Below are 24,994 nucleotides of genomic sequence, written 5' to 3'. Positions count from 1 at the left end.
TGTCTGACCCAGCTCTGTTAGAAATGTTACATCTAAGGAAATCCCAATCCCACCACACCACACGCTCCAGAGACCTCAACCTCCTTACCACAATCAACAGAACATGCTGGATGGACAGGTTCATAACCCAGAGACTGCCAATGCTCTCGGATAGATCACTCCAGTGGCTCTACTTGATAGATGCACTGGGAACTAATAATGGGCGGCACAAAGCCAGGGTACTTCTATGGGCTAGGCTTGTAATGGCCCTAGGGCCATTAGCCTAGTGCACATCTATGAACCTATGAACATCTTAAAGCCCTGAACACCTCACTGATACCCATCTAGTTTTATAAAGGGGGGTCAAGTACATCAATTAAACAAATCCTTGTCTTCCTGCATGGAACACTTTGGTGGACTACAAGCTTTCTAGGGTGCATTTCGCTGTGAAAGGGTTTTTTTTATGTTTCCCCAACTTTTTTCTATCCTTGTTTTTTTGAAATTCAGACTATGAGTCTTCTGCCTTTCTTCACACCCCCTGGATAAATGACCTTCAACACTAATCTGTTACCTTTTTCGTTAATTGCCCTTTTATCAAAAGACTTGCAAATCTCACAGATGGAAGAAAAATGCTGAGCCACAGACAAATCATATATAACATAAGGTGGTCAGTGGGTAGGATCTAATGTCCACATCTGTCAAATATCTTAAAAGCAGAATGCCCCTCCACAATACAACACTTCTCAGAGAAACTGCTAAAAATGAACAGCAACCAGCACAATAAGCTCAGAACAGTTTCAATGACAATTTTACACTATTAAAGGATCAAGAACAGTAAAACAATTCCTAATGTATCTAAACCTAAGGACTTAGTCAACTAAAAGTAAAGGGAAGTGAAGACAGAAGGTAAAGAACAATTGCATCTCAGTGGGGGAGAGGGGCAAACTTCATGCTTGATATTTCTGATAAACAATTTAAAAGGCCAGATCTTGAAAGCAATGTTCACACAGTGCACTGATTTGTTCATCAAATATTTCAAGAGAATGTGAAGATGAATGTGTATGAATACAATTTTTATCATGAAAACATGCTGCTGGATATCTGGGATCACAGAGGTACCTCTCCTGTGAACTATGAGCGACAACAGAAATCTGGAGGATGAGAGGAAGTGTAAGGCATTATGGGTTTTGGGGAAGGAGTTGAAGACCTAGGAAAATCTTGGTGTTAAGTTAACCTATGCCTGCGGCTAAGTCCTCTAGTTGAAGATAATGGACAAGATCATCTCAGATATTTTTTCTAATAATTTTCAGACAGCAAACATTATTTTGGTCCACTTTTTTTAATTTTACTTTTAATTAGCACAGAATGAAATTAAGAAATATGCACACACTGTTTCTGAAAATATTAAGTGTTTACCATATTTCTCAAAAGTCTTAACTTTTTCAGAATATTTGACATCCATTTTTAGTCATCTAGAATCAGCCATTACAAAACAAAATCCAAAGAGGGAACTAAACAGTTAATAAATTCATGCTTGGCTGACAGCACAATCAAGACTGTGTATAAGGCAAATTCCATTAAGAATTACTTGCATAAAGCAAAAGCATAAAATGTTCCAAAAACATATTAACAACCCTGAAACACACACGCACATTATAAAATCTGTGATGCCATAATGCAATCAGACTTAAAATATTCAGTTCTAATCCCCACCAGAAAAGAATTTGAGTAGAAAACATCAAACAGAATTTTCTCATTTTAATGGCCTCTCATGTGCATGCCCCTGCTGATGCCACCTTCAGAATAAAGCCAAACATTGCTTATAACAAACAGCTGCACATGGAATAAAAATACACACAGAAGCAAATGAAATCAAATAAAAAATAAATAACCTAAAATTACAGAATAAGTCTTTACACTAACACTATTAGACTAAAACAATTTTAAAACTATGACGTCATAAAAATCTCTCCATGGACTGGGGTACAACTCCTAGAAAGGTAGCTCAACAAGACTGCATCATACAGTGGCAAGCCATTTTAGCCTGGACACTGCTCGACAATGAACAAGTGTAAACTACAAAGAAGGGATAAATCCCGAAAGTGATGAACAGGAGTGTTACCAAGGCATTTCCTTACTTTTTAAAAACAGGCAAGCTTTGCTACAATCCAGTGCTGCCAGTTTCTAGCTTCACAAAGCAGTAAAATTATATGCATATGGCAAAGCAAAACCACTGAGAACACTTGTCATGAGTAAGCAGTGTGGTATGTAACTACAATAGTGATTGATTACCCTGTACAACAGCATGCCCTGTTGAATTATGTATCACAAAGATAAAATAACAGTGTAATATACAGAAGGGCTCTACAAAGTAAACCAAAGAAAACAGGAATGCATTAAAATAAAACATGACTGAAACATATTTACTCAACTTTTTAAAATAAACTATGTCTAGCTTCTTTAATGATGAATAATAATACATAATTAGCACACTTAAGACTGGTTTCTCAAATTCCAATAAATGTAAAAGTAGCAAACAGCTTCAGGACAAAATAAGATACAACAATATTAAATGCAATTACGGATAAAAGATGAAACTTTTACAGTCCAGTGCAAAATGCATCTGATATTAAACCAGCTTTGGAAAAAAAACCATCAGTAATACTGTAAACTCTTAATACGTGTTCAGTATACGAACTTTTCCAATCATCACACCGATGTCTGCTGTTATTTATAAAGCAACCTTCTGTTTCAAAAGGCAGTTGTTGCATAACCAGATACCTTTCAAATTATTAATTAAACATTAGATTTCCACTTATTTTTTCTAAACTGAATTAGCTTTTTGTACACTTTCAGCAAAGGTGTATAAATTCCATGTGACATTTTCTCTGAGATAACATTAACCTTTTTAAATGTACCCAAAATTGATTGCACTACAATATGCAGAGCCATACATGTCTCACAGACAATTAGCGTGGGCCGGGAAACATAGTGAATGCCCAGTACACTAGTTTAATGCAACAGAAATGAATGTGTATACATTTCTGGTGGAGTCTTCATTCGGGCTTCTTAAAGTGAACTGCTTTGTAGCTGGTCAGCAGGTGCAATGAAGCCATCCCAAAGAGAAAAGTTTGTCCAAACCACAACATCTGAGCTTGTTTATCACTGATGCCTTTATCACTGTGGAGTAAATAATACAAGAAATAAAATTATTAATTTGTCTGGTTCCAGAATTTTACTTAAGAATCTACATGCCTCCAATTTACAATTATAAACGGCCACACATTTTAAAGTGTCATGATGAACTATATACACAGAATATACTGATGTAGTTATTGACTGTATCTTTAGCTCTTACAGAGGGACTTCCAGATGGGGTACATGAGTACCGCTACCATTCTTTAGTTTCTAGTGCTGATGCAGAAATATCATCACGTGTGTTCAGCAGTCATGCTCACCCAGGCCAAAGTGGGCATCCCTTATGCCTTGGTTAAGTATCACACTCTCTTGCTAGTGTTTCCCAGTTCTTCACCCAAAAGTGGATCAGGACACTGTTCCAATATGTATTTCCCTACAAAATGTGAACACCTTACAGAGGGAACTTACAAAGTGGAGCCAAAGGTTGGAACTATATTTCATGATGAATCCTACATGATAACAAAATATATAATACTGGTGTTTGTAGAAGTAGTGTCACCCAAGGCCCACATCCACATACCTGCACAAGGCTACAGAGGAATGGTTACCACCAGAGCATCCAGTTCTGGTCTTCAATAAAAGCTTACAGCCTTTATAAAGAAAGGTGGTAAGGAAAAAAGCAGACAGGGAGGTTTATTACATATTAATCTTCCTAAGACACAAATACATCTGAGAAGTTGTATAAACCAATCAAAACAACATAAAAAAGGAAACAGAAGGTCAGAAAAATCAGGCATCCGCTCCAGAACACCTCTCTAAGACTTTTGAAAATTGACGGTCACCTATTAGGCATTATTAAAAATGTCAATATGCTTACCGTAACAGTAAATCATTAAACAACATCATTATTATCATTTTGGGAATTCTTAATGTGAAATAGCTGGTATTGTCCCTCAGACTTCCAGTCTTATTTATAAATTTCATATTTGATGAAAAGGGGATTACATGAGTATGACAACCAGACCAATCAGTCTCCATATTCTAATAAGGGAGATTCTTCTCCTTCAATTTGAGGCACATTTTTCTAACCAATCAGATTTCCCATCCCATCAAGCAATCATGCCAGGTAGCCTGGTCCACCAAACTCTCCCATTTCAAGAGGATGAAAAGCACTGCAAACTAAGAGTTTTATTACCTGATGAAGTCTATTTACAATGACCGCACTCATAAAGAAATAAACTGGATGATTTAAACCTACAGAAGGATCTCTGTGAATGTTTATTATTTTTTGTTACATTTTACTGTATTAATAGTGGTTTAGACAAGAATACCTTAGAATTTAAGTTGAAGATAGAAGTACTGCTAACAGGTCAGTTGGATTACAGTCATGTACCACTGTTGGTACCACCATGAATCACAGAACCTTAAGGGCTCACCCTTCTTTGCTTTTTGTTAGTTCCAGTGAGGACAAGCTCCTTGTACAAGTTTGAAGAGCCTAACAAGAACACCACTCCACTACTGGCGACCTATTTGCATTTATTATTTTATAACTAGGAAAGTGGATTGGTGAATGAACCCTTTTCAGTTACAACCTGGGTCAATGGCAGACATTATAGTGGTATAAAGCATGTTATATATAATGATTACACTTTGGCAAAGAACATGATAAAAGAACAATACAATAACATGCCCATACATGGAAAATATGTAACGTATAAAACATAGGTGAGTCATACATAAACACAATTGATCCACAGATGTAAGGGACATCAGAAGTGATTCCAAACAGTGTTAATTAGGCGTACTTATAGAATACAGGCTCATTCAGTAAGTTAGCTTTCACTTGCAAATACAATATGACAAAACCAGTCTCATCTCCACATAGAGACGTAGCTAAGTCTTAAGCTGTGGCTGTTTAAAGGAGTCCATCTATAAACACAGTGCAGCACTCCCACAGACATTTTTTTGGTACTCAAAAAGTGACAAATGGATACAGTGGATCAATAAATGCACTTGGTTATGATGAAAGTAGCTCTGAAAGCCTACATTAGCACATAGCGCATAAAAATTCATAAAAAGTGACAGGAATGGCAAAGAGATTTTGAGGTGATTCTCATGGTTGGATGTCTTCCATGACAGATTTGTAAAAATAAAAAAAAGTGCATTTTTGGAATTTAAAGTTACTCATTTACAGTAAATTTAATAGTAATTGTGTGTGAAGGTTTCCTGTTTGTGATGACAACTGAGAGAGAACTACAGAAATAGAAATGGTTTTAGAAGAAGAGCTAGAGTGAGGTAGATATAGAAACAGTGGCAAGTCCTGAAAATGGCAGTGAAGAGAAAGTGTCATTAAGCTCAACACTTAGCACACTGGTAAAATATTAAGAGGAATGTTGCATGATTTAAGGCAATTGACCCAGTGGCTGACTGATATGTTAAAAGTCTGGAATTTTGTGAATTTATTTATTACGATTTTCTTCATGATCAGTATGACATTATGTTGCAGACATAGCAGTAGAGACATTTGGGTATTTATATATACATTAGTAAGCACTTGGTAATTTTAGAATATAAGGTCAGGAGAAAGAATGTAAGACTGGTTGGAGTGCCTGGGGGTAAAGAAAGGGCAGACTGTTTAGTTTTTGTCAAAACAAAGATGACTATTGTCTGGGTTCACAAATAAGTCACTGTGTTTGCAGCATACCAGTTGCCCTTAACTTTAACTAGTTTGAAAATATTGTAAACTGTGAATAATTCTTACATATTTTGCGTTATGTTACGAGAAGAAACAAGTTCTCTGGCAATTATAGCAGTTAAGAAAGAGCTATATGATAGGACGTCTATAAATTTTAAAAGATTTATTCTTTCTTGGAAATTTCCCTACAACAGGAATTACAGTTTATAGAAGTGATCAAGGAGAATGGAAGAATAAAAATAAAATATTAATAGACCTTTCATGTAGTTCTTTCCCCAAAGGGTATGCAGGTACTCAAAAGAGTATCAATGGTGATGACTTAACTGAATAAAATTTGCTACACTTAACCAACAATAACGTTGAGCTCTACTAATGGCCAAGATGGAAAAAGAAGACTTTATCTACGTAAAATGGGTGCCTGGCGATAGCTGCATTGCAGCTGCATATCTATTTGACTGAATGTTTGAAGGAAATAGCTGTCAAAATGCAAACATGTTCTGTTGTGCAGTGAAACTAATATCTGAAATTTGACTTTTAATGTGAGTGTTGACAACAGAGGACAAATGCAACTGTCTGCTTTGAAAACTGATACTTAGTTTGTAACTTTAGAATGCTGAATCCACCTTGTAGGTCCTTCAGAAAACGGAAAATATGAGGTTTGTTTAAAAAAAGGTTTTAATGCACAATCCACAAACTGCATAAACACATAAACGCACTTGTAGCACCAGCGTTTTCGTCTCTCCTCATAAAGACTTCATCAGATGACCTACAATAAAATTATACCCTTTATATAGTCCCTCAAATATATGAATAAACCAATCACATTGTATAATAAAAATTTTTTTAAAAAATAATTTCCTTTAGGAAAACAGTGTTGTATAAAATTAGAAGTTATGTACCTACCATAACGTTCCATGTTAGGTGTCTTCTCTCGCCTTCTTTCTTGCTGGATGGGTTCGGAGCCGATCCTCGGCTCCGACTCGGCACTTGCTAAGCTTGAAAGTCACTTTTACCAGCTCGAGGCAGCCCCATATCCCATGATGCAAGGCGGTAATTACCCAGATCTCGTTTGGTATCTAGAGGAAAAACTGCCTATCAAAAAACAAACTTTCCACTAAGGAAAGAGGAACAACTAGCCTAAAAGGCTGTAAAGGGAAACCAGGTAATCAAGGTCAACTAACTGGTGTCCAAGGAAGAAGACTCTTCCAGAGAAAAGAGGAGATCAAGGTCTGTCCAGGAAAGGGGGACAGGAGGGAGGGACGCAAGAAAGAAGGCGAGAGAGGACAACTAACATGGAACGTTATGGTAGGTACATAACTTCTAAATGTTAAGTTGTCAATCTCGCCTTCATTCTTGCTGGATGGGACCGCGTCCCTAGCACCTCTATCCTGGGTGGCTCAATGGAACAGACTCTTGAGAACGGTGGAACCAAAGCTTGCCCTATCCCTGGAGGCCAAATCCAATTTGTAATGAGAAACAAAGGTATGAGGAGTGGCCCAAGTAGCTGCAGCACAAATAGTATCTAAGGGCAGCCTAGCCTGAAAAGCTGTAGAAGTGGCTAGGCCTCTTGTGGAATGTGCTTTAGGTTTTGAGCTGAGTTGTTTGCCCCTAAGTTGATAAATGTCAGAAATGGTGGAAGATAGCCATCTGGATAAGGTCACTTTAGAAACAGGGAGACCTTTTTTATTTTCAGCATAAGAAAGGAAGAGTTGATCAGATTTCCTAAATTGCTTCGTTCTGTCCAAGTAATATCTAAGTTGGCGGTGAACATCAAGGTAATGCAATTTTTGTTCCGCCCTGTTAGAATAATTTGGAAAAAATACAGGAAGATCAATGGATTGGTTTAAATTTGTCTTAGAAGCAACCTTGGGCAAAAAGGATGGATTAGTTCTCAAGGATACCCTGTCCTTGTGGAAGACGGACGAACAGATAGGGCATGAAGTTCCGACACTCTTCTAGCCGAGGTAATGGCGACAAGAAAGAGTGTCTTCCAAGAAAGAAACTTTAATGAACATGAAGCAGCCGGTTCGAAAGGGGGAAGTATCAAGGATGCCAGCACTAAATTTAGATCCCACTGTGGTGGAGGATCCCTAACAGGGGGCTTTAGAAGGAACACCCCTTTAAGAAAGGCTTTACAAAGCTTGTGGGACATAATGTTGTGGTCTGCAAACCCGACATGAAAGTTGGAGATTGCTGCCAACTGAACTTTGACTGTGGAAGAAGAAGAACCTGAGTGAAAAATTTCCGCTAGAAAATCTAAGACTGACTGAACCGGGGCAGTAAAGGGATCTATGTTCTTATCTTTCGCCCAGAGGAGAAGCGTTTCCACTTACTAGAGTAAATCCTCCTGGTAGAGGATTTAAGAGAAGCTACTATGATGTCTCTAATGGGCTGTGGTAGTAATCCGCATGTTGTGTGTTTGTTGGTGTAAAATCCAATAGTTTAATAATAACCAAACCGGAAAGTAGAAAACAAAAAATAATACGCGCTAGCTCTCCGTCGTTTTCGTTCAGAACACTGAACTTCATCAGACTTCACACTTACAACAACAAGCAGGTCTTCGTTAAATACTTTAGTTGATTAATTAGCACAGTACTTAGTGAACGTAACAAACCAGCCATTTGTATGTAAATATTATTAACCACTAAAGTGCATGTAAGTCAACCATACATAATGTAAAAAATGTATATATATATATAAAGAATGTGTATGGTATTTTAATATAGTAAAATTAGATTAGAGATCATAGGAAGCCTAGCTAAGGAAGGAAGTGGAGCAACCAAGCTGTGAGGTTGAGGGAAGGAACGGACCGGTGCAGTTGACCCGACTGGTGGGTCAGAAGATCTGGTACTGGGTCCAGATGCCAAGGCTGCACCAAGAGATGGCGATGAAGGAACGGGAACCAAATTTGTCGAGGCCAGTAAGGGGCAATGAGAATCATTTTGGCTCTCAGAACGGAAGCTTTCTGGAGTACCTGTAGAATCAATGGAAAGGGGGGAAAAGCATAAAGAAGTCCCTGGGGCCAATCTTGGGTAAGAGCGTCTCTGGGGGGATGGCCCAGAAGTGGGAAGAGAGAAAAGAAGTCTGGGCATTTGCTGTTTAGAGGAGTAGCAAAAAGATTGCAGTATGGGCGGCCCCACTTCTGAAAGATCTCTACCACTATGGATTGCTTGAGAGACTACTCGTGAGGCATGAGTATAGCTCTGCTCAATCTGTCCGCTATTATGTTGGTTTTCCCAGGGATATGCGTTGCTACCAGAAACCGATGAGAGGAGATCGCCCATTGCCAAAGTCTGAGAGCCTCTCGACACAAGGGATAGGACTTGGTTCCGCCCTGCTTGTTGATGTACCACACCACGGACATGTTGTCCGTGTGAACTGCAATAGTTCCTAAGGGAAGAAAGTCGTTGAGGGCTTGCAACGTTAAAAGCACTGCTCTCATCTCTAGGACTTTTATGTGCAGGTGGTATTCGAATGGTTGCCACGTGCCATGAACCATCCTGCCCTGATAATGCCCCCCCACCCGATCAGGGAGGCATCCGAAGTGACCGTGGCTACCGGGGCCGGGGGAACAAATGGCCTGCCCTGATGGACTAGAGGAGAGGAAATCCACCAGGATAGATGGTTCTTGCAGGTCTGTGTCACTAGGATCTTGTGATGCATGGGAAGCTGCTGGAAGGACCATTGTGTGAACAACATCCATTGTAGAAGACACATGTAAAAACGGGCCAGAGGAAGGAGTGTGATGGCAGAAGCCATGAGGCCCAACACTTTCAAAACCAGCCTGGCTTGTACCTTTTTGCTGGCAAGGATGATCCGAATGTGGTTTTGGATATCTAGGATTCTCTGACTTGTTAGGTTTGCTGACATCCGAGTAGTGTCTAGATTTGCGCCTATAAAGGTAATAGATTGGAGGACTTTTCGAAGTTTACCAAAATTCCCAATTGACTGCAGAGACGTAGGGTGTAGTCTCTGGCTCGGATGAGTTGATGCCTGGTGGTGGCTGAGAGGAGCCAGTCATCGAGATACGGAAACACCTGGAATCCTAGACGTCTCAGGTGAGCCGTGACCACTGCCATGCATTTGGTGAACACTCTGGGGGCTGTAGTGAGACCAAAGGGCAGGGCTCTGAATTGAAAATGACTGGTCTCCAGCCGAAAGCGGAGAAACCTTCTGGAGCGTCTGTGGATTTTTATGTGATAGTACGCATCCTGAAGGTCTATAGAGCACATCCAGTTGTCTTTGCCCAGAAAGGGCAAAATCGACTGAAGTGTGACCATCCGAAATCTCGCCTTTTTGACAGACTTGTTTAGTCTGCTGAGGTCTAATATTGGTCTCCAGTCTCCCGTCTTTTTGGGGACCAAAAAAAACCTTGAGTAGATTCCGGACTCTAATTGATCTTTTGGTACTGCCTGGATAGCTCTTTTCCTTAGAAGATTTGACACCTCTAATCTTGCAATTTCCCTTAGACCGGGTGGTACGTCTGGAAGGGAACCTTTTTGAGGGAAGGGGCTTTCCTCGAAAGGAATTTTGTAACCCTCGGATATGATCGACTGTACCCATTTGTGTTGAGAAAGGGAAAGCCAGGCCTCTGGGTACAGCGACAATATTCCCCCGACTGCCTCCAAGGGTGGGCAGTCGGGCAACACCTCAGGGATGCTGGAAGGGCTTGTCAGAGAGAGGCTCTCTGGAGCCCTGGTTCTGCTGCCCCCCTCTGCCCCTAGGGCGGTGTCTGTTATTACCCCTCTGCCTCTGGGGGTAAACTGACCACGTGTGTCAGGCGTGACTCCTTGTGATTTTCGGAACCACATTTTCCCTCCCTTCTGACCTTTGGGGTAAGGTCTAGAAGGAGTGGAGAAACGGACGCCTATGGCAGAAAGAGTCTTGCCGTCTTGCTCACACCTGGTCAACATGTCCTTCACCTGAGGGCCAAACAAGGTTGACCCATCAAAGGGAGAGTTTGTGAAGGGCCTTAAAAGGGTCTGCAAAATTACAGAGCTGCATCCAGGACTGGCGTCTGAGAGCCACTCCTGTGCCTGCAGCTCTACTCGCCCCATCGGCTGCATAAGAAATGAGCCACATGGAGGAGTTGGTTATGGAGTTAAGGATTCCCAGCTGAGAGGCAATCTTTTCCTGAGCCCCTGCTGCTGAAGGATCCTGTACCACTTCACCTAATTCTTTAAGAATGTCCCTTTGAAGTCTGGTGAAGTGACATAAATAATTCAGTAACGCATAGCAAAGGTCGCTGAGGAAAACATCTGCTTAACATACCTGTCCATAGTCCTGGACTCTTTGTTAGGAGGATGGACTGGTACGGAAGGATCTGCAAGTTCCTTCTTAGTGGCGGCCGCCACCACCATGGCATCAACCGGGACACCTTTAGTAAGAAACTGCTTTTCTGTGGGGGCCGTAATAAATTTTGAAGGTCTCCTAGGGCCTGGTTCCACCGAATCAGGAGATGCCCACGCCTTTCCAGCTATAACCTCCATGAGAGGGTCGAAAGGTGGAGACACCCAGGAGGTGGAGGGTCGAGATCCAAACGCCTCCAGGTATACCGATTCATCCTCGGAGGGGTTAATGGAGGGCCAGTTCCCCCTCTGTTTCAGGAGCTCAAGGATGTCTGAAAAGGAGACGTCCTCAGAGGGAATAGCTGACGTCTGATGAGACGGGCTATGGAGCATCTGGACTAGTGCCTGTGACTTTAATAGCCTACTTACCACTCTCTCTAAATCGTGGCCTGAAAGCCGGGAAGACCTCGATGATCGGCTCCGATGGCTCCGCTCCGAAAGCAAGGGAGAGGCTGGAGCCGAGTGAATAGATTCCAAAGAAGGAGATCTAGACCTCTTTTTGGATGGAGCCATCGGAGCCGAAGAACGTTCGGCTCCAGGCGGAGCCGACAACTTGTTGGCTCCGAGAGGAGACAAAGATATCTCGGCTCCAGCCGGAGCCGAGACCTGCTGCGACGCAGGGGTGTCGGAGCCGTACGGAGCCGACACCGGTGCCAAAGCCAAGGTATCGGTGCCGATGATGATCGGCGTCGACATAGGGGCCTCCAACAAGGAAGGATCGGCTCCGGACAGAGCCGATGTTGACTCCGGCGGAGTCGGAACCAAGACCACAGACTTGGACACCGAAGCCTGGGTCTTGGAAGGTTTAGAGGACTTCCCGGAGCCGAGTTTAGCCGGGGAGCTCTCTGGTTTAAGTAGACCCCTAAGGATCAACTTATTCCTACATTCCTGCAGGACTCTCTGGCTAAAAGAATGACATATAGCACAGGAGTCCTGCAGGTGTAGGGGTCCCAGGCAATAAATACAAGAAGTGTGACCGTCTGTCAGAGACATCTTCTGACAGCACAAGTCGCACTTCTTGAAACCTGAGACCCTGGTATCTTTAGACATATCTCGGTGTTTAAACACTCACACACACCAATCAGTCCAACCAAGATACTAACACTAAAAAATGTTAAACACAACTAACAAAAATTAGTTATAGACACAACACACACACACCTGAGGGAAATCCTGACAGGAACTGTGAGGGTGGGAAAGGCCTAAGGCCCAAAAAACTAAACTAAGTGAACTAGGTGAAAAAGGGGTATGGAGCTAAGGTTGTAAAGAGAAGACTAAAAGGACCAAAATTAGGTTTTTAAAAGTCTTAAACCTGACCAAAAGCTAGAAAAATATCACTTACCAGGAGCTGGTAAAAAGGATGACCTCATTAGCGAAGCGGCAAACGAGATCTGGGTAATTACCGCCTTGCATCATGGGATATGGGGCTGCCTCGAGCTGGTAAAAGTGACTCTCGAGCTTAGCAAGTGCCGAGTCGGAGCCGAGGATCGGCTCCGTACCCATCCAGCAAGAATGAAGGCGAGATTGACAACTTAACATCCTTAAATTACATAGAGAAATAAACACTTACTTAAAAACATACTATTACATAAATACTTTAAAGTTCATTAGATACTTTCCTTATAATATAAAAATGTTAATAAAACAATTTAACTTAATCAGGTGATGTAGAAAACATTATTGCACCTTCTAGTGGCTTTATTAGGAACTGTGTATTAAGTGAAAATTATAGTTTGGCAGAGCTCAGTTTTAATAATGGAACAATAGATATAAATTCATTTAAACCAGAGGGGCTTGATGCTTCCAGCGTTACTTGCCACCAAAGTTCCCTGAACTCTATTCTCTCCTCCCATAATCCACCCCTGATTTCTTTTGGTATTTGTTCCAAGACTAAAAAAATAAAGTTAGCTTTTAAACAAACTTTTGTGTGTTTATAGAAAGCATTGGTCTCCTTTTTGTTCAAAATGTCATATTTATGTTCATAACTCCTTCTCTTGAGTCTACGTTCGGTTTTACCTACATAGAAGGATCTGTACTCAATACACAAAGCAAGATATACTAACCCCATGGCTTCACAATTAAAGTACCCAGGGCTGCATACCCACCTATTCCTAGCCTCAATATAAAGTTGAATAAAGAATGTGGATTGTTAAAAGAATTTTTCTTGGAAAGGGGTTACCCACTGGACCTGGTGGAGGGGGTTGAGGTAGAAGTAATGGCTGGGAGATCTACCAAATATAGACCCATTCTAGGACAGAATGAAATAATGCACAACGATGCAGGGGAAGAAATTTTTTACTGGATTTGACTTTTTTCTCCCTTATAGTGACATGTCTGAAAAGGCCAAATCGGGGTTCAAGTGTTGCCAATGTGGGCAAAGAGATTGAACACTCTCACATCATGATGTTAATTACAATGGAGCTATGGTATTAGAGTACAATGCTCTTAATGGAGCAACAAAGAGAATTATTAAATCTGAATGGGAAAGGTTTGTAACCATTTCAGACTTGGAAAAGCTTCCCAATAGTCCTCTGAAATTTGTATACAAGAACTCACCTAGTTTGAAAAAAATAAGTTATGTACCTACCATAACGTTCCATGTTAGTTGTCTTCATCTCGCCTTCCTTCTTGCTGTTTCTCGGCCATTCTCTATAGCTCAAGAGCTGTTTACTGGCTCAAGGCTACCCATTATTCCAGAATGCCCAGCGTCAGCTACCCAGATCTCGTTGTGATAGAGCACTCTAGACATAAGAAGAGTAACCAGTTACCTAAAAACTGGTTGTCCAATACACCTAAACAAGGAAGGAGTCATAAATTACCTGGCATGTGAAATAATAAAAGATACTCAGCCAGTGAAAACAAAAAAAAAGTAACTCCTCTCAATCCTCTAGGCAGGGGGAAGGAGGGAGGGACTCAAGAAGGAAGGCGAGATGAAGACAACTAACATGGAACGTTATGGTAGGTACATAACTTCTTTATGTTAAGTTGTCCATCTTGCCTTCATTCTTGCTGTTTGGGACAGCGTCCCTAGCACCTAAAATCCTGGGTGGCTCATTGGAACAGACTCTTGAGAACAGTAGAACCAAAGGAAGCTCTGCTCCGGGAGACCATATCTACCTTGTAAAGAGAGATAAAAGTGTGAGGGTTTGCCCAAGTGGCAGCTGCACAGATTGAGTCTATGGGCAACCTAGACTGAAAGGCTACAGAGGTGGCTAATGCTCTAGTAGAATGACCTTTTGGGTTAGCTGGTAGCTCTTTATTTCGTAACTGATAAATAAAGGCAATAGTATCAGATAACCATCTGGATAAGGTCACCTTAGAAACTGGGAGGCCTTGTTTGTTGAAATCATAAGAAAGAAATAAGTGGTCTGACTTTCTTAGTTCTATGGAGGTAAAATCACAATTGTCTGTGCACATCCATTTGTTGGAGCTTGCATTCTGCCTTGTTGCTGTGATTGGGAAAGAAAACTGGGAGATCTATGGATTGATTTAAATTGTTCTCTGAGCAGACTTTAGGAATAAAGGATGGATTGGTCCTCAGAGAAACTCTGTCCTTGTGAAACATCAGGTAAGGAGGACGAACACATAGTGCTTGAAGTTCTGAGACATGCCTAGCTGAAGTGATAGCAACCAGAAAGTGTCTTCCAAGAAAGAAATTTTAAGGAACATGATGCTGCCAGTTCAAAGGGAGGCAAAATTAAGGAAGCTAAAACTAAACTGAGATCCCAAGGAGGAGGAGAAGGATCTCTAACTGGGGGGGTCTAAGAAGAGATGTTCCTCTCATAAAGGCCTTGCAGAGCTTATGAGACATTATGCTAGAATTAAACATACTGATATGAAAATTAGAAATGGCAGCTAGTTGTACTCTAATGGTAGCGGAAGCCACACCAGAGTGAAAGAGTTGTGCTAGAAATTCAAGAATTTCATGGACTGGGGCTGAGAAAGGATCCAAATGTCTACATTCTGCCTAGTAAAAAAAAGTTTCCATTTACTAGCATACGTTTTCCTCGTAGTAGACTTATTTGAGGAAACAATAATATCACGGACTGCTGGGGAGATATTGGAAAGCCTGGCTAAGGTTGGAAGTGGAGTAACTAAGCTGTGAGCTGAAGGGATTGGTGCAACCCGCCTGATTGATGAATCAGAAGATCTGGAACTGGGTCCAGATTCCACGGTTGATTCAAAAGGTGGAGGTGCAGGAACGGGAACCGTATCTGTCGAGGCCAATATGGGGCAATGAGGATCATTTTGCAACCCAACTATTTTGCTTTCTGTATGAGTCTTGGTATTAGGGGAAAAGCGTAAATGAGTCCCTGAGGCCAATCGTGGACTACAGCATCTCTCGGTATATGTCCTGGAAGAGGAAGTAGGGAGAAGTAGCTGCTGCATTTGTTGTTGAGAGGAGTGGCAAATAGGTCACAGCAAGGCTGCCCCCATTTGCGGAAGATAAGATCCACAACTTCCTGATTCAGAGACCACTCGTGAGGCATGAGGATAGCTCTGCTGAGCCTGTCCGCTATGACATTGGATTTCCCAGGGATGTGCATTGCTATCAGAAAACGTTAGGAGGAAATCACCCATTGCCACAGTCTGAGTGCTTCTCGACACAAGGGGTAAGACCTGGTACCACCTTGTTTGTTAATGTACCACACCACTGACATGTTGTCCATTTGGATTGCAATGGTCCCAAAGGAAGAGAGTCTTGAAGGGCTTGCAATGCTAGGAGCACTGCTCTCATTTCTAGGACACTGATATGCAGATAGTACTCATGAGGTTGCCAAGTGCCTTGGACTGTCCTGCCTAGATAATGCCCCCCACCCTATCAGGGAGGCGTCCGTGGTCACTGTGGCTACTGGAGGGGGTTGTATGAAAGGTCTGCCATGAATTACTAGTGGGGAGACCATCCACCAAGAAAGGTGCTTTTTGCATGTTTCTGTGATCAGGATCATGTGAGACATGGGTAGTTCCTGGAAAGACCACTGCATGAAAAGAAGCCACTGAAGGATTCTCATGTGGAAACACGCTAATGGGACAAGAAGAATGGCAGCTGCCATGGAGCCTAGAGCTTGGAGGACATATCTGACTTGAATCCTTTTGCTTTGCATTAGAATTAACACTTGTTGACGAAAAGTGGAAACTCTTTCCTGTGGTAATCTTGCAAACATTTCTTTTGTGTTTAATTCTGCTCCTATGTATGTGATAGACTGACAGGGCAACAAGGCAGATTTTTTTAAATTTACTGTAATGCCTAGGTGAGTGCATGATGTGATTGTATCATCCCGTGCCTCTAAGAGTTGACGCCTGGTGGTAGCAGTCAGGAGCCAGTCATCTAGATAGGGAAATACCTGGAATCCTTGATGCCTCAGGTGAGCCGTGACTACTGCCATACACTTGGTAAACACCCTGGGGCTGAGGTGAGACCAAAGGGCAGAGCTCTGAACTGGTAATGACTGGCCCCTACCCGGAAGCGAAGAAATCTCCTGGAGCATCTGTCCATCTTGATATGGTAGTACGCATCCTGAAGATCTCTCGAGCACATCTAATTGTCCTGACCCAGAAAAGGGAAAATGGACTGCAGTGTCACCATCCGGAACTTTTCTTTTTGTACAGATTTGTTCAATCTGCTGAGATCCAGTATTGGTCTCCAGTCCCCTGTCTTTTTTGGTACTAAAAAGAATCTTGAGTAAGTTCCAGATCCTAGTTGGTCTGCGGGGACTTCTTGAATGGCTCTTTTTTCTAGCAGTCTTGAAACTTATGTGACTGCTTGATCCCTTAGATTGGGTGGGACATCTGGGATGGGCTTTTTTGATTCTATGGGGGATTGATGGAAGGGGAATTTTGTAACCTCCGGATATGATGGATAGTACCCATCTGTCTCTTGCTATATTTTGCCAGGCTTTTGGGTACAGCAAAAGTCTTCCCCTGACTGCCTCCAGAGGTGAGTAGTCGGGCAACTCTTCAGGGATGCCGGAAGAGCTTGGCAGAGAAGGTTTCTCTGTCACCCTGGTTTTGCAGTCCCCCTCTGCCATGAGGGTGGCATCTGTTATTGTTGTTTCCCCCTCTGCCCCTGGGGGAAAAATCACCACGTGTGTCAGGCAAGGGTCCCTGGGATTTTCGGAACCACATCTTTCCGCTCTTCTGACCCTTGGGATAAGGTCTGGAAGGAGTGGAAAAATGGACTCCCATGGCAGAGAGAGTCTTGCCTTCCTGCTCACACTTAGTCAATGTTTCTTTCATCTGAAGCCCAAAGAGAAAGGAGCCATCAGAGGGAGTACTGGTGAAGGACACTCGAAAGGGTTTCGCAAACTGACACAGCCACATCCAAGCATGTCTCCTGAGAGCTACACCTGTCCCTGCGGCTCTGCTCGCTCCAGCAGCTGCATAGGAAATCAGCCTCATGGAGGAGTTGACTATGGAATTAAGAGTCGCAAACTGAGAAGCTACTTTGGCTGGTACACCCTCAGCTGTAGGAGCTTGAAGGGTATCTCCAAGCTCTTTCAGGAGATCCCTTTGAAGACGTGTAAAATGACATAGATAGTTCAGGGACCTCATTGAAAAGGTCGCTGAAGCAAACATTCACTTTCCATATCTGTCCATCATCCGAGACTCTTTGTTCAGAGGATGAACAGATGAAGAGGTTTCTGCTAACTCTTTCTTGGTGGCTGCTGCTATCACTATGGCATCAATGGGCACACCTTTGGAGAGGAATTGCTTGTCCTGGGGGGCCGTAATAAATTTGTTTGATCTCCTCGGAGTAGGTTCCACAGAATCTGGAGATGACCGAGCCTTTCGAGCCACTACAGACATGAGTGGATCAAAAGGAGGAGATACCCAGGAGGTGGAAGGTCAGGAACCAAATGTGTCCAGGTATACAGACTCGTCCCCGGTAGGGGCTAGGAAAGTCCAGTCCCTCCTCTGTCTAAGCATTTCAAGGATGTCCAAAAAGGAAACATCATCACAGGGGACCTTGGGGACCCTTCCGATTCACCCATGTCTGTATCTGAAGTGACAGACTCAGGGGAGCCTATGTGCTTCCTCTTGCACTTCTTCTTCCAGGGAGGCTCTTCTGAGTGATCAGGGGAGGCTTCAGAAGAAGAGGGATCACCCAATGGGGTGTCCTGGGGCATAGGTTCGCTACGCTTGGGGTCTGGAGGAGGAGTAGAGGTTGGAACAGACACCACAGGGCGAGGAGCCAATGGAGCTGGCAGTAGAGCTGTTTTGGGGGGCAGCACAATCTGCATGACCTCGAAGGCATCCCAACCTCTAGGCAGAGAAAGCGCCAGCTCCGAAGAAACAGGAGTCTTTCTCTGGGTCAAGGGTGATGGCTCTGAGACCAATGTTGGAGCCGAGCTCACCTGCGCCAAAGCTCTGAGGGGGAGAACGGGGTCGGACAAAGGTCCGATGCCACTCCCCCCCTCAGAGCCGACAGGAGAGCCTTGGCGCCCAGATCCCTCAACAGAAGGTATAATCAAGGTAATCGGAGCCGACGTTGGAACCAAAGGAGAGATGATGATTGGCGCTGACGGTTCTAGTACCTGCGGATCCGTGGTCTCCGGCTCTGAGCTAAATGTAGTTGGAGGAGGAACAGAAATAGAGGCGGTTGGAGCCGATACCTGTTGAGGTGGGCTGGACAGAATTTTTGCCAGTGCCTGAGCAACTTACTTACTACTATCTCCACATCATGATCCGATAATCTAGAGGATTGAGAGGAGTGGGAAGAATGATGGCTATGTTCACTCTGTAACAAAGGTGACTGAGGTACCGAGTGGATGGACTCCCAGGATGGAGACCTCAGTCTCTTATGGCTCCGAAATAGCAGATGGAGCCGATGGAGGAGTTGTCTTGTCGGTGCCAGCCGGCACCAACATACTTGGCTGGTCCAGTAAAGGAGTCGGCTCCGAAGGTGGAGCCGACGGCTTGACAGACTTAAGGGATTTCGCTGGCTGAGTACTTTTAGCTGGAGAATCCTGAGGCTTCAATAATCCCCGAAGGATTAATTTGTTTTTGCGCTCCTGCAGGACTCTTGGACTAAAAGAGTGACATATAGAACAGGAGTCCTGCAGGTGAACAGCACCCAAACAATATGCACAACTAGTGTGCCCATCTGTCAGAGACATTTTCTGACAGCATGAGTCACACTTTCTGAAGCCAGATACCTTGGTATCTTTAGACATTATAATAGCAACAACCACAACAACAATAATAAAAAGCTATACTACAAAAAAAAATAAGAAACAAATAGACAGTTAAGGAACAGAAAGGAAAGCCTCTAATTTAAATGGCTATCCTAAGGGGGGGGAGAACTCTCTAATTTAAACGAGTTCAAGGGAAACAGAAGGCCTGCAATTTATGGAGCGAAGGCCAACAAAGCTAAAATACACAAGAAAGCAATAAGGGATAAAGGAATATATCTAGTAATGAAGCAACCTCGCAGCTGAAGTGGTAAACGAGATCTGGGTAGCTGACACTGGGCATTCTGGGATAAGGGGTAGCCTCGAGCCAGTAAACAGCTCTCGAGCTATAGAAGATGGCCGAGTCGGAGCCGAGGATCAGCTCCAATCCCAAACAGCAAGAATGAAGGCGAGATGGACAACTTAACAGGCATTCTTGAACATGGTGATAAAAACAAGGCAGGGAACAGGAAGAGAGTGGGGACTTATAAATGCGGCCATTGTTCCCAATGTGCAAGTATAGCTAATACTGATAAACTTTATATTGAGGCTAGGAATAGGTGGGTATGCAGCCCTGGGTACTTTAATTGTGAAGCCATGGGGTTAGTATATCTTGCTTTGTGTATTGAGTACAGATCCTTCTATGTAGGTAAAACCGAACGTAGACTCAAGAGAAGGATTTATGACCATAAATATGACATTTTGAACAAAAAGGAGAACAATGCTTTATATAAACACACAAAAGTTTGTTTAAAAGCTAACTTTATTTTTTTAGTCTTGGAACAAATACCAAAAGAAATCATGGGTGGATTATGGGAGGAGAGAATAGAGTTCAGGGAACTTTGGTGGCAAGTAACGCTGGAAGCATCAAGCCCCTCTTGTTTAAATGATTGTATATCTATTGTTCCATTATTAAAACTGAGATCTGCCAAACTATAATTTTCACTTAATACACAGTTCCTAATAAAGCCACTAGAAGGTGCAATAAAGTTTTCTACATCACCTGATTAAGTTAAATTGTTTTTATTAACATTTTTATATTTTTATATTATAAGGAAAATATCTAATGAATTTTAAAGTATTTATGTAATAGTATGTTTTTAAGTAAGTGTTTATTTCTCTATGTAATTTAAGGTTTTATACAACACTGTTTTCCTAAAGGAAGTGATTTTTTTTAAATTGTTTTATTATACAATGTGATTGGTTTATTCATATATGTGAGGGACTATATAAAGGGTATAATTTTATTCTAGGTCATCTGATGAAGTCTTTATGATGAGAGACGAAAACGCTGGTGCTACAAGTGTGTTTATGTATTTATGCAGTTTGTGGATTGCGCATTAAAACCTTTTTTTAAACAAACCTCATATTTTCTATTTTCTGAATGACCTACGAGGTGGATTCTAGTTACAATTTTGGTGCTTCTGCTTCACTTTTTTGTGTACTTTAGAATGCTGCCCACTTAATCAATCTCATGTATAAGATTATGAGTCAGGGATGAGACTGATGATGCACTGGAAAATATAGAAGTGCATTTTGTTGATCTAAATTAAGCTAGTATAAATGCTGTATAGTTTTGCAAAAGGTAATTAAAGAGCCTTTCACTGCTTTGTATTCAATGCTTTACATAAAAGTGTTTCTTTTCTACGGTAGTAAGTGAAATATAAAGTGATGGTTTTATGTTGGTGTTCATACTAAGGACTACAATTATAGACACAATATACCCGAAAGCATGGAAGTAACCTGCTAAGAGCACTAAAGGTAAAATATAGTGAGGAATTGTAGTTTTTCTCTTCCTCCACTCATTTCCATTTGCCTGATGTGTAATAAAAAGAACGTGTTGCTGATGCTTTTAAAAGGGGATTTTTAAACAATGATGGGAGAAATTTAGATATCAAAATGCTAGATGCTGACTGTAAATCAAATATATAATATGCTTGCTATACAGCTGGGAAATTACAGACTTGATAAAACTGTTGTGCAAATATCAGTAATTACTAATGGGACTGTTTAGATACAGACTGCCAGTTCAATTTAAATTCATGCATAAGAATGGCAAAAGTATACTACTTTGTTTAACTGTTTGTTAGTACTGTATACAAACTGTGTTATGATGGGCCTTTAGTGTCCAGGTTGAGTTAACTTCTCTGGAAATGTAAACTCTTTATAACTAAAATCATTTGATTGGCAGAGATACATTGTCTAAACACATACTTAAGTAAGTAGTGGTGAACAACAGATTTGAAAGTTGTAATATAGTTATAAAGTGGTTCAAAAAGTTGATAAAGAATATGGCGCAAGCCGGGTCTATATTAAAATTGCAAAAGTTTACTTTCGCGAATACAAAGTAATCGACACATAACTGTCGAAATCCAAACGAAATCCAAAAACAGCGAAGGACAAAAAAAAAAAAATGACAACGTCGAACGTATTCCCGGAAGCAACAGCGTCATACAGGTAAGGTAAACCTAATGGAACAAACTTAAGGCAAAACACTTTTTAAAATGTTTTTGCAGGGGGGCAAGCCTTGCTGTACCCCCCACACCCCCCCTTAAATATACCAACTCTGAGACCGCTCTACACTGGGGAAAAGGATTTCTTTTCTCATCCCCACGATCACCCTACTGGCCAAAAAAAAGGACGTTTGACATTCCAAATTCGCTTTTTCGCTTTTCACTGTTTTAGGACTTCAACATTTATGTGTCGATTACTTTGTATTTGCGAAAGTAAGCTTTCGCAATTCTAATACAGACCCAGCAAGCCAGATATATTACATTATTATGAGGTCAGAAAAGTGAAACCCAGTATGCAAATAAAGGCTGACATGAAGGTGATTTAATGAAAATGGAAAAAAAGGATGGACTGTTTAGAAGAGAGTATGTGTGCTGTATCTTTAAGAAGCATTCCAAGGACTGGATGTACATATAAATAGTCAATACATGCTAGGTTCAGTGCCATTTTGTGAGTCCAGCCAGAGAGTGAGCATGTATGAGTGTAACAGCTAGTTTGTTTACAAGTTTATCTAAGTTATAGTTATTAAGCCTCAATCTTGATGTGTTTGTAGATAATAAAGGTGCCTGAATAGAACCCATGAAGTCTTGTCTATTGTATCCTGACTAGAAGAGCAACATGGTGTCAGAACCGGGATCCCAGAGACAGATATTCAGAGCTCTGAGTTGCAGGGATAACAGTGAATGTAAACTAAGAGAAACGAGCACGAAAAAGAGCCAGAAAAGAACTAAAGGTAATGAAAACTTGCACAGTTTATTTTATAAAAAAGATAAAAAGAGAAGTTATGTTCTTACCATAACATTCCACCTGTGTTGTTCATCTTCTTTCTTTCACTACTGATGGGCGTCGGCTCCGTCCTTGGAACCGAGTCGGCCTTATACAAAGCTCGTGCCAGTCAAAAAACTCTTGAGCTAAGCTTTACCCCTACTGCCCCTCTCCCTGTTACCTCAGATCGAGTTTGCCCGTGCTAAAAAAAGCAGAGGCTTTTTCTGAGCAGGTCCACTAATGTGGGATTTGGATGAAATCCAAACCTCTAGAAGCCCCTTGGAGGGGGAAGGAGGGCGGGACATTATGAATGAATGAAGATGAACAACACAGATGGACCATTATGATAAGAACATAACTTCTTTATCTGATGTTGTTAATCTTCATTCATTCCTTACTGATGGGACACAGTCCATAGCTACTTTATGTCCTGGGAAGCCCTATGGAAGCATGTTCCTGAGTACCACTGAACCAAAGAATGCTCTCCCCCTGGAAACCAAATTCAATTTGTAATGGGTGATAAAGGTATGAGGGGTAGCCCATGTTGCAGCTGCACAGATATCCACTGAAGCCCTTGAATGAAAAGCAACAGATGTCGCCACTGATCTGGTTGAGTGTGCTTTGACCTTAGTCGGTAGAGGAATTTTATTATGTTGGTAGACAAAGCATTTACAATTTCTCAACCTTAGAAACAGAGTTTCCCAATTTTGGTCCTGAATAGGAAACAAATAACTGATCAGATTTATGTACTGATTTAGTTCTAAGTAAAATCAGAATTGTCTATGTACATCCAGTAAATGAAGGCAGTATTCTCCTTTATTTGAGAAGTTTGGAAGAAAGACTGGTAGGTCAATTGTTTGATTAATAGTCAATTCCGAAATAACTTTGGGCTTGAAGGAAGGATTAGTCTGGAGTGATACTCTGTCCTTATGAAAGACCATGTAAGGGCGTTTTATGCACAACGTCTGAAGCTCGGATATGCGTCTTGCTGAGGTGATGGCTACTAAAATAGGGATTTCCAGGATAAGAACTTTACATCACACGTGGCAGCAGGTTCAAAAGGTGATCGTGTCAGGGATTGCAATACTAGTGTTAAACTCCAAGGTTCGATCGGTTCTTTGAAGGGTGGTCTGATGTATGAGACCCCTTTCAAGAAGGTTTTACACAGATGATGGGAAATTAAGGAAGAGTCTTGCAATCCACTGTGGAAGTTTGAAATAGTAGCCAAATGAACTCAAGTGGTGCAGGCTGCCACTCATGAATGAAGAAGGCTTGACAAATAATCCAATAGCGCACTAACATGGACTGAACAAGGGTCTAGTTCTTTCTTTCGGGACCAAATAAGGAATCTCTTCCACTTGCTAAGATAGATATTCCTGGTGGACAGTTTGTGTGAAGCCAGAAGAATATTATGTACAGGGGAGGTAAGGTTACCCTGCCTGATGATTACTGGAAGTGGCGAAACCAAACTGTCATCTTGAGACTGGATATGTTAGGACGTATCAACCTCTGTGGGTACGAGATTAATTCCGCAGTTGTAGCCAGAATCCATGGTTGGTGTACTAGGTGAGGCCAAAGGAAGGGAAACAGCTGAAGGTCCTTCTTTAGAAATTGTGGGATCAAGGGAAGGGGAGGGAAAGCATAAAGACGTCCCATGGGCCAAGGCTGGCCCCAGCGGCTAAAGATTTTTACCGCTATGGATGTATTGAGGGACCACTCATGAGGCAGAAGGATGCATCTGCTCAGTTTTTCTGCAATCACGTTGGAATCCCCAGGAATGTGTGTTGCTACTGGAAAGCAGTTGGAAGCTATCGCCCATTGTCAAACTCTCATGACATCTCGACACATCGGGTGGGACTTGGTTTCTCCTTGTTTGTTGATACACCAGACCATCGACATGTTGTCGAACTGGATAGCAATGGTCTGTGACAGAAGGACAGATTGAAATGCTTGCAATGCTAGAAGCACCACCCTCTGTTCTAGAGCACTGATATGCATATTGGCCTCCAGAGGGGACCAAGTGCCTTGGACTTTCTTTCCCTGGAAGTGCCCCCCACCCTATCAAGGAAGCATCTGTGATCACTATGCCTTGGGGTGAGATGAGGAGAAAGAGCGACTCCATAAGTCTTTTTCTGGCTTCATCCATCAAGTTAAATCTTATTTGCATCGGTTTGTTATGTGGATCTGAAAGTACATAGGATGATGTGAAGGGGACCACTGTGTTAGTAGGAGCCATTGAAGAAGTCTCATGTAGTCTCACCAGGGGAACTATTGTAATTGATGCTGCCATTGATCCTAGAAATTGAAGGACAGCCAATCTGGAACTTTGTCCTGAGAGAGTATCACCCAGAGTTGGGACCTCAGTCTTTCTAATCTGTAATCTGGAA

General features: G+C 42.0%; 1 protein-coding gene across 1 annotated transcript in view; it reads right to left on the bottom strand.

The window, feature by feature from the left end:
• Positions 1-1,299: 1,299 nt before the first annotated feature.
• Positions 1,300-24,994, bottom strand: part of TMEM254 (transmembrane protein 254) — a 712,540-nt gene continuing 688,845 nt past the window's right edge. Inside the window, exon 4 of the mRNA XM_044056284.1 lies at positions 1,300-3,159. Coding sequence (XP_043912219.1) covers positions 3,036-3,159 — 124 coding nt within the window. The 3' untranslated portion in view covers positions 1,300-3,035. The remainder of the gene's footprint in view (positions 3,160-24,994) is intronic.

This window comes from Protopterus annectens, chromosome 14.part0 (assembly GCF_019279795.1).
Source record: "Protopterus annectens isolate FY-2018-M chromosome 14.part0, PAN1.0, whole genome shotgun sequence".
Taxonomy (NCBI): Eukaryota; Metazoa; Chordata; order Ceratodontiformes; family Protopteridae; genus Protopterus; species Protopterus annectens.
The sequence above is the reverse complement of the archived record's forward strand: the minus strand, read 5'-3'. Positions and strand labels throughout refer to the sequence as shown.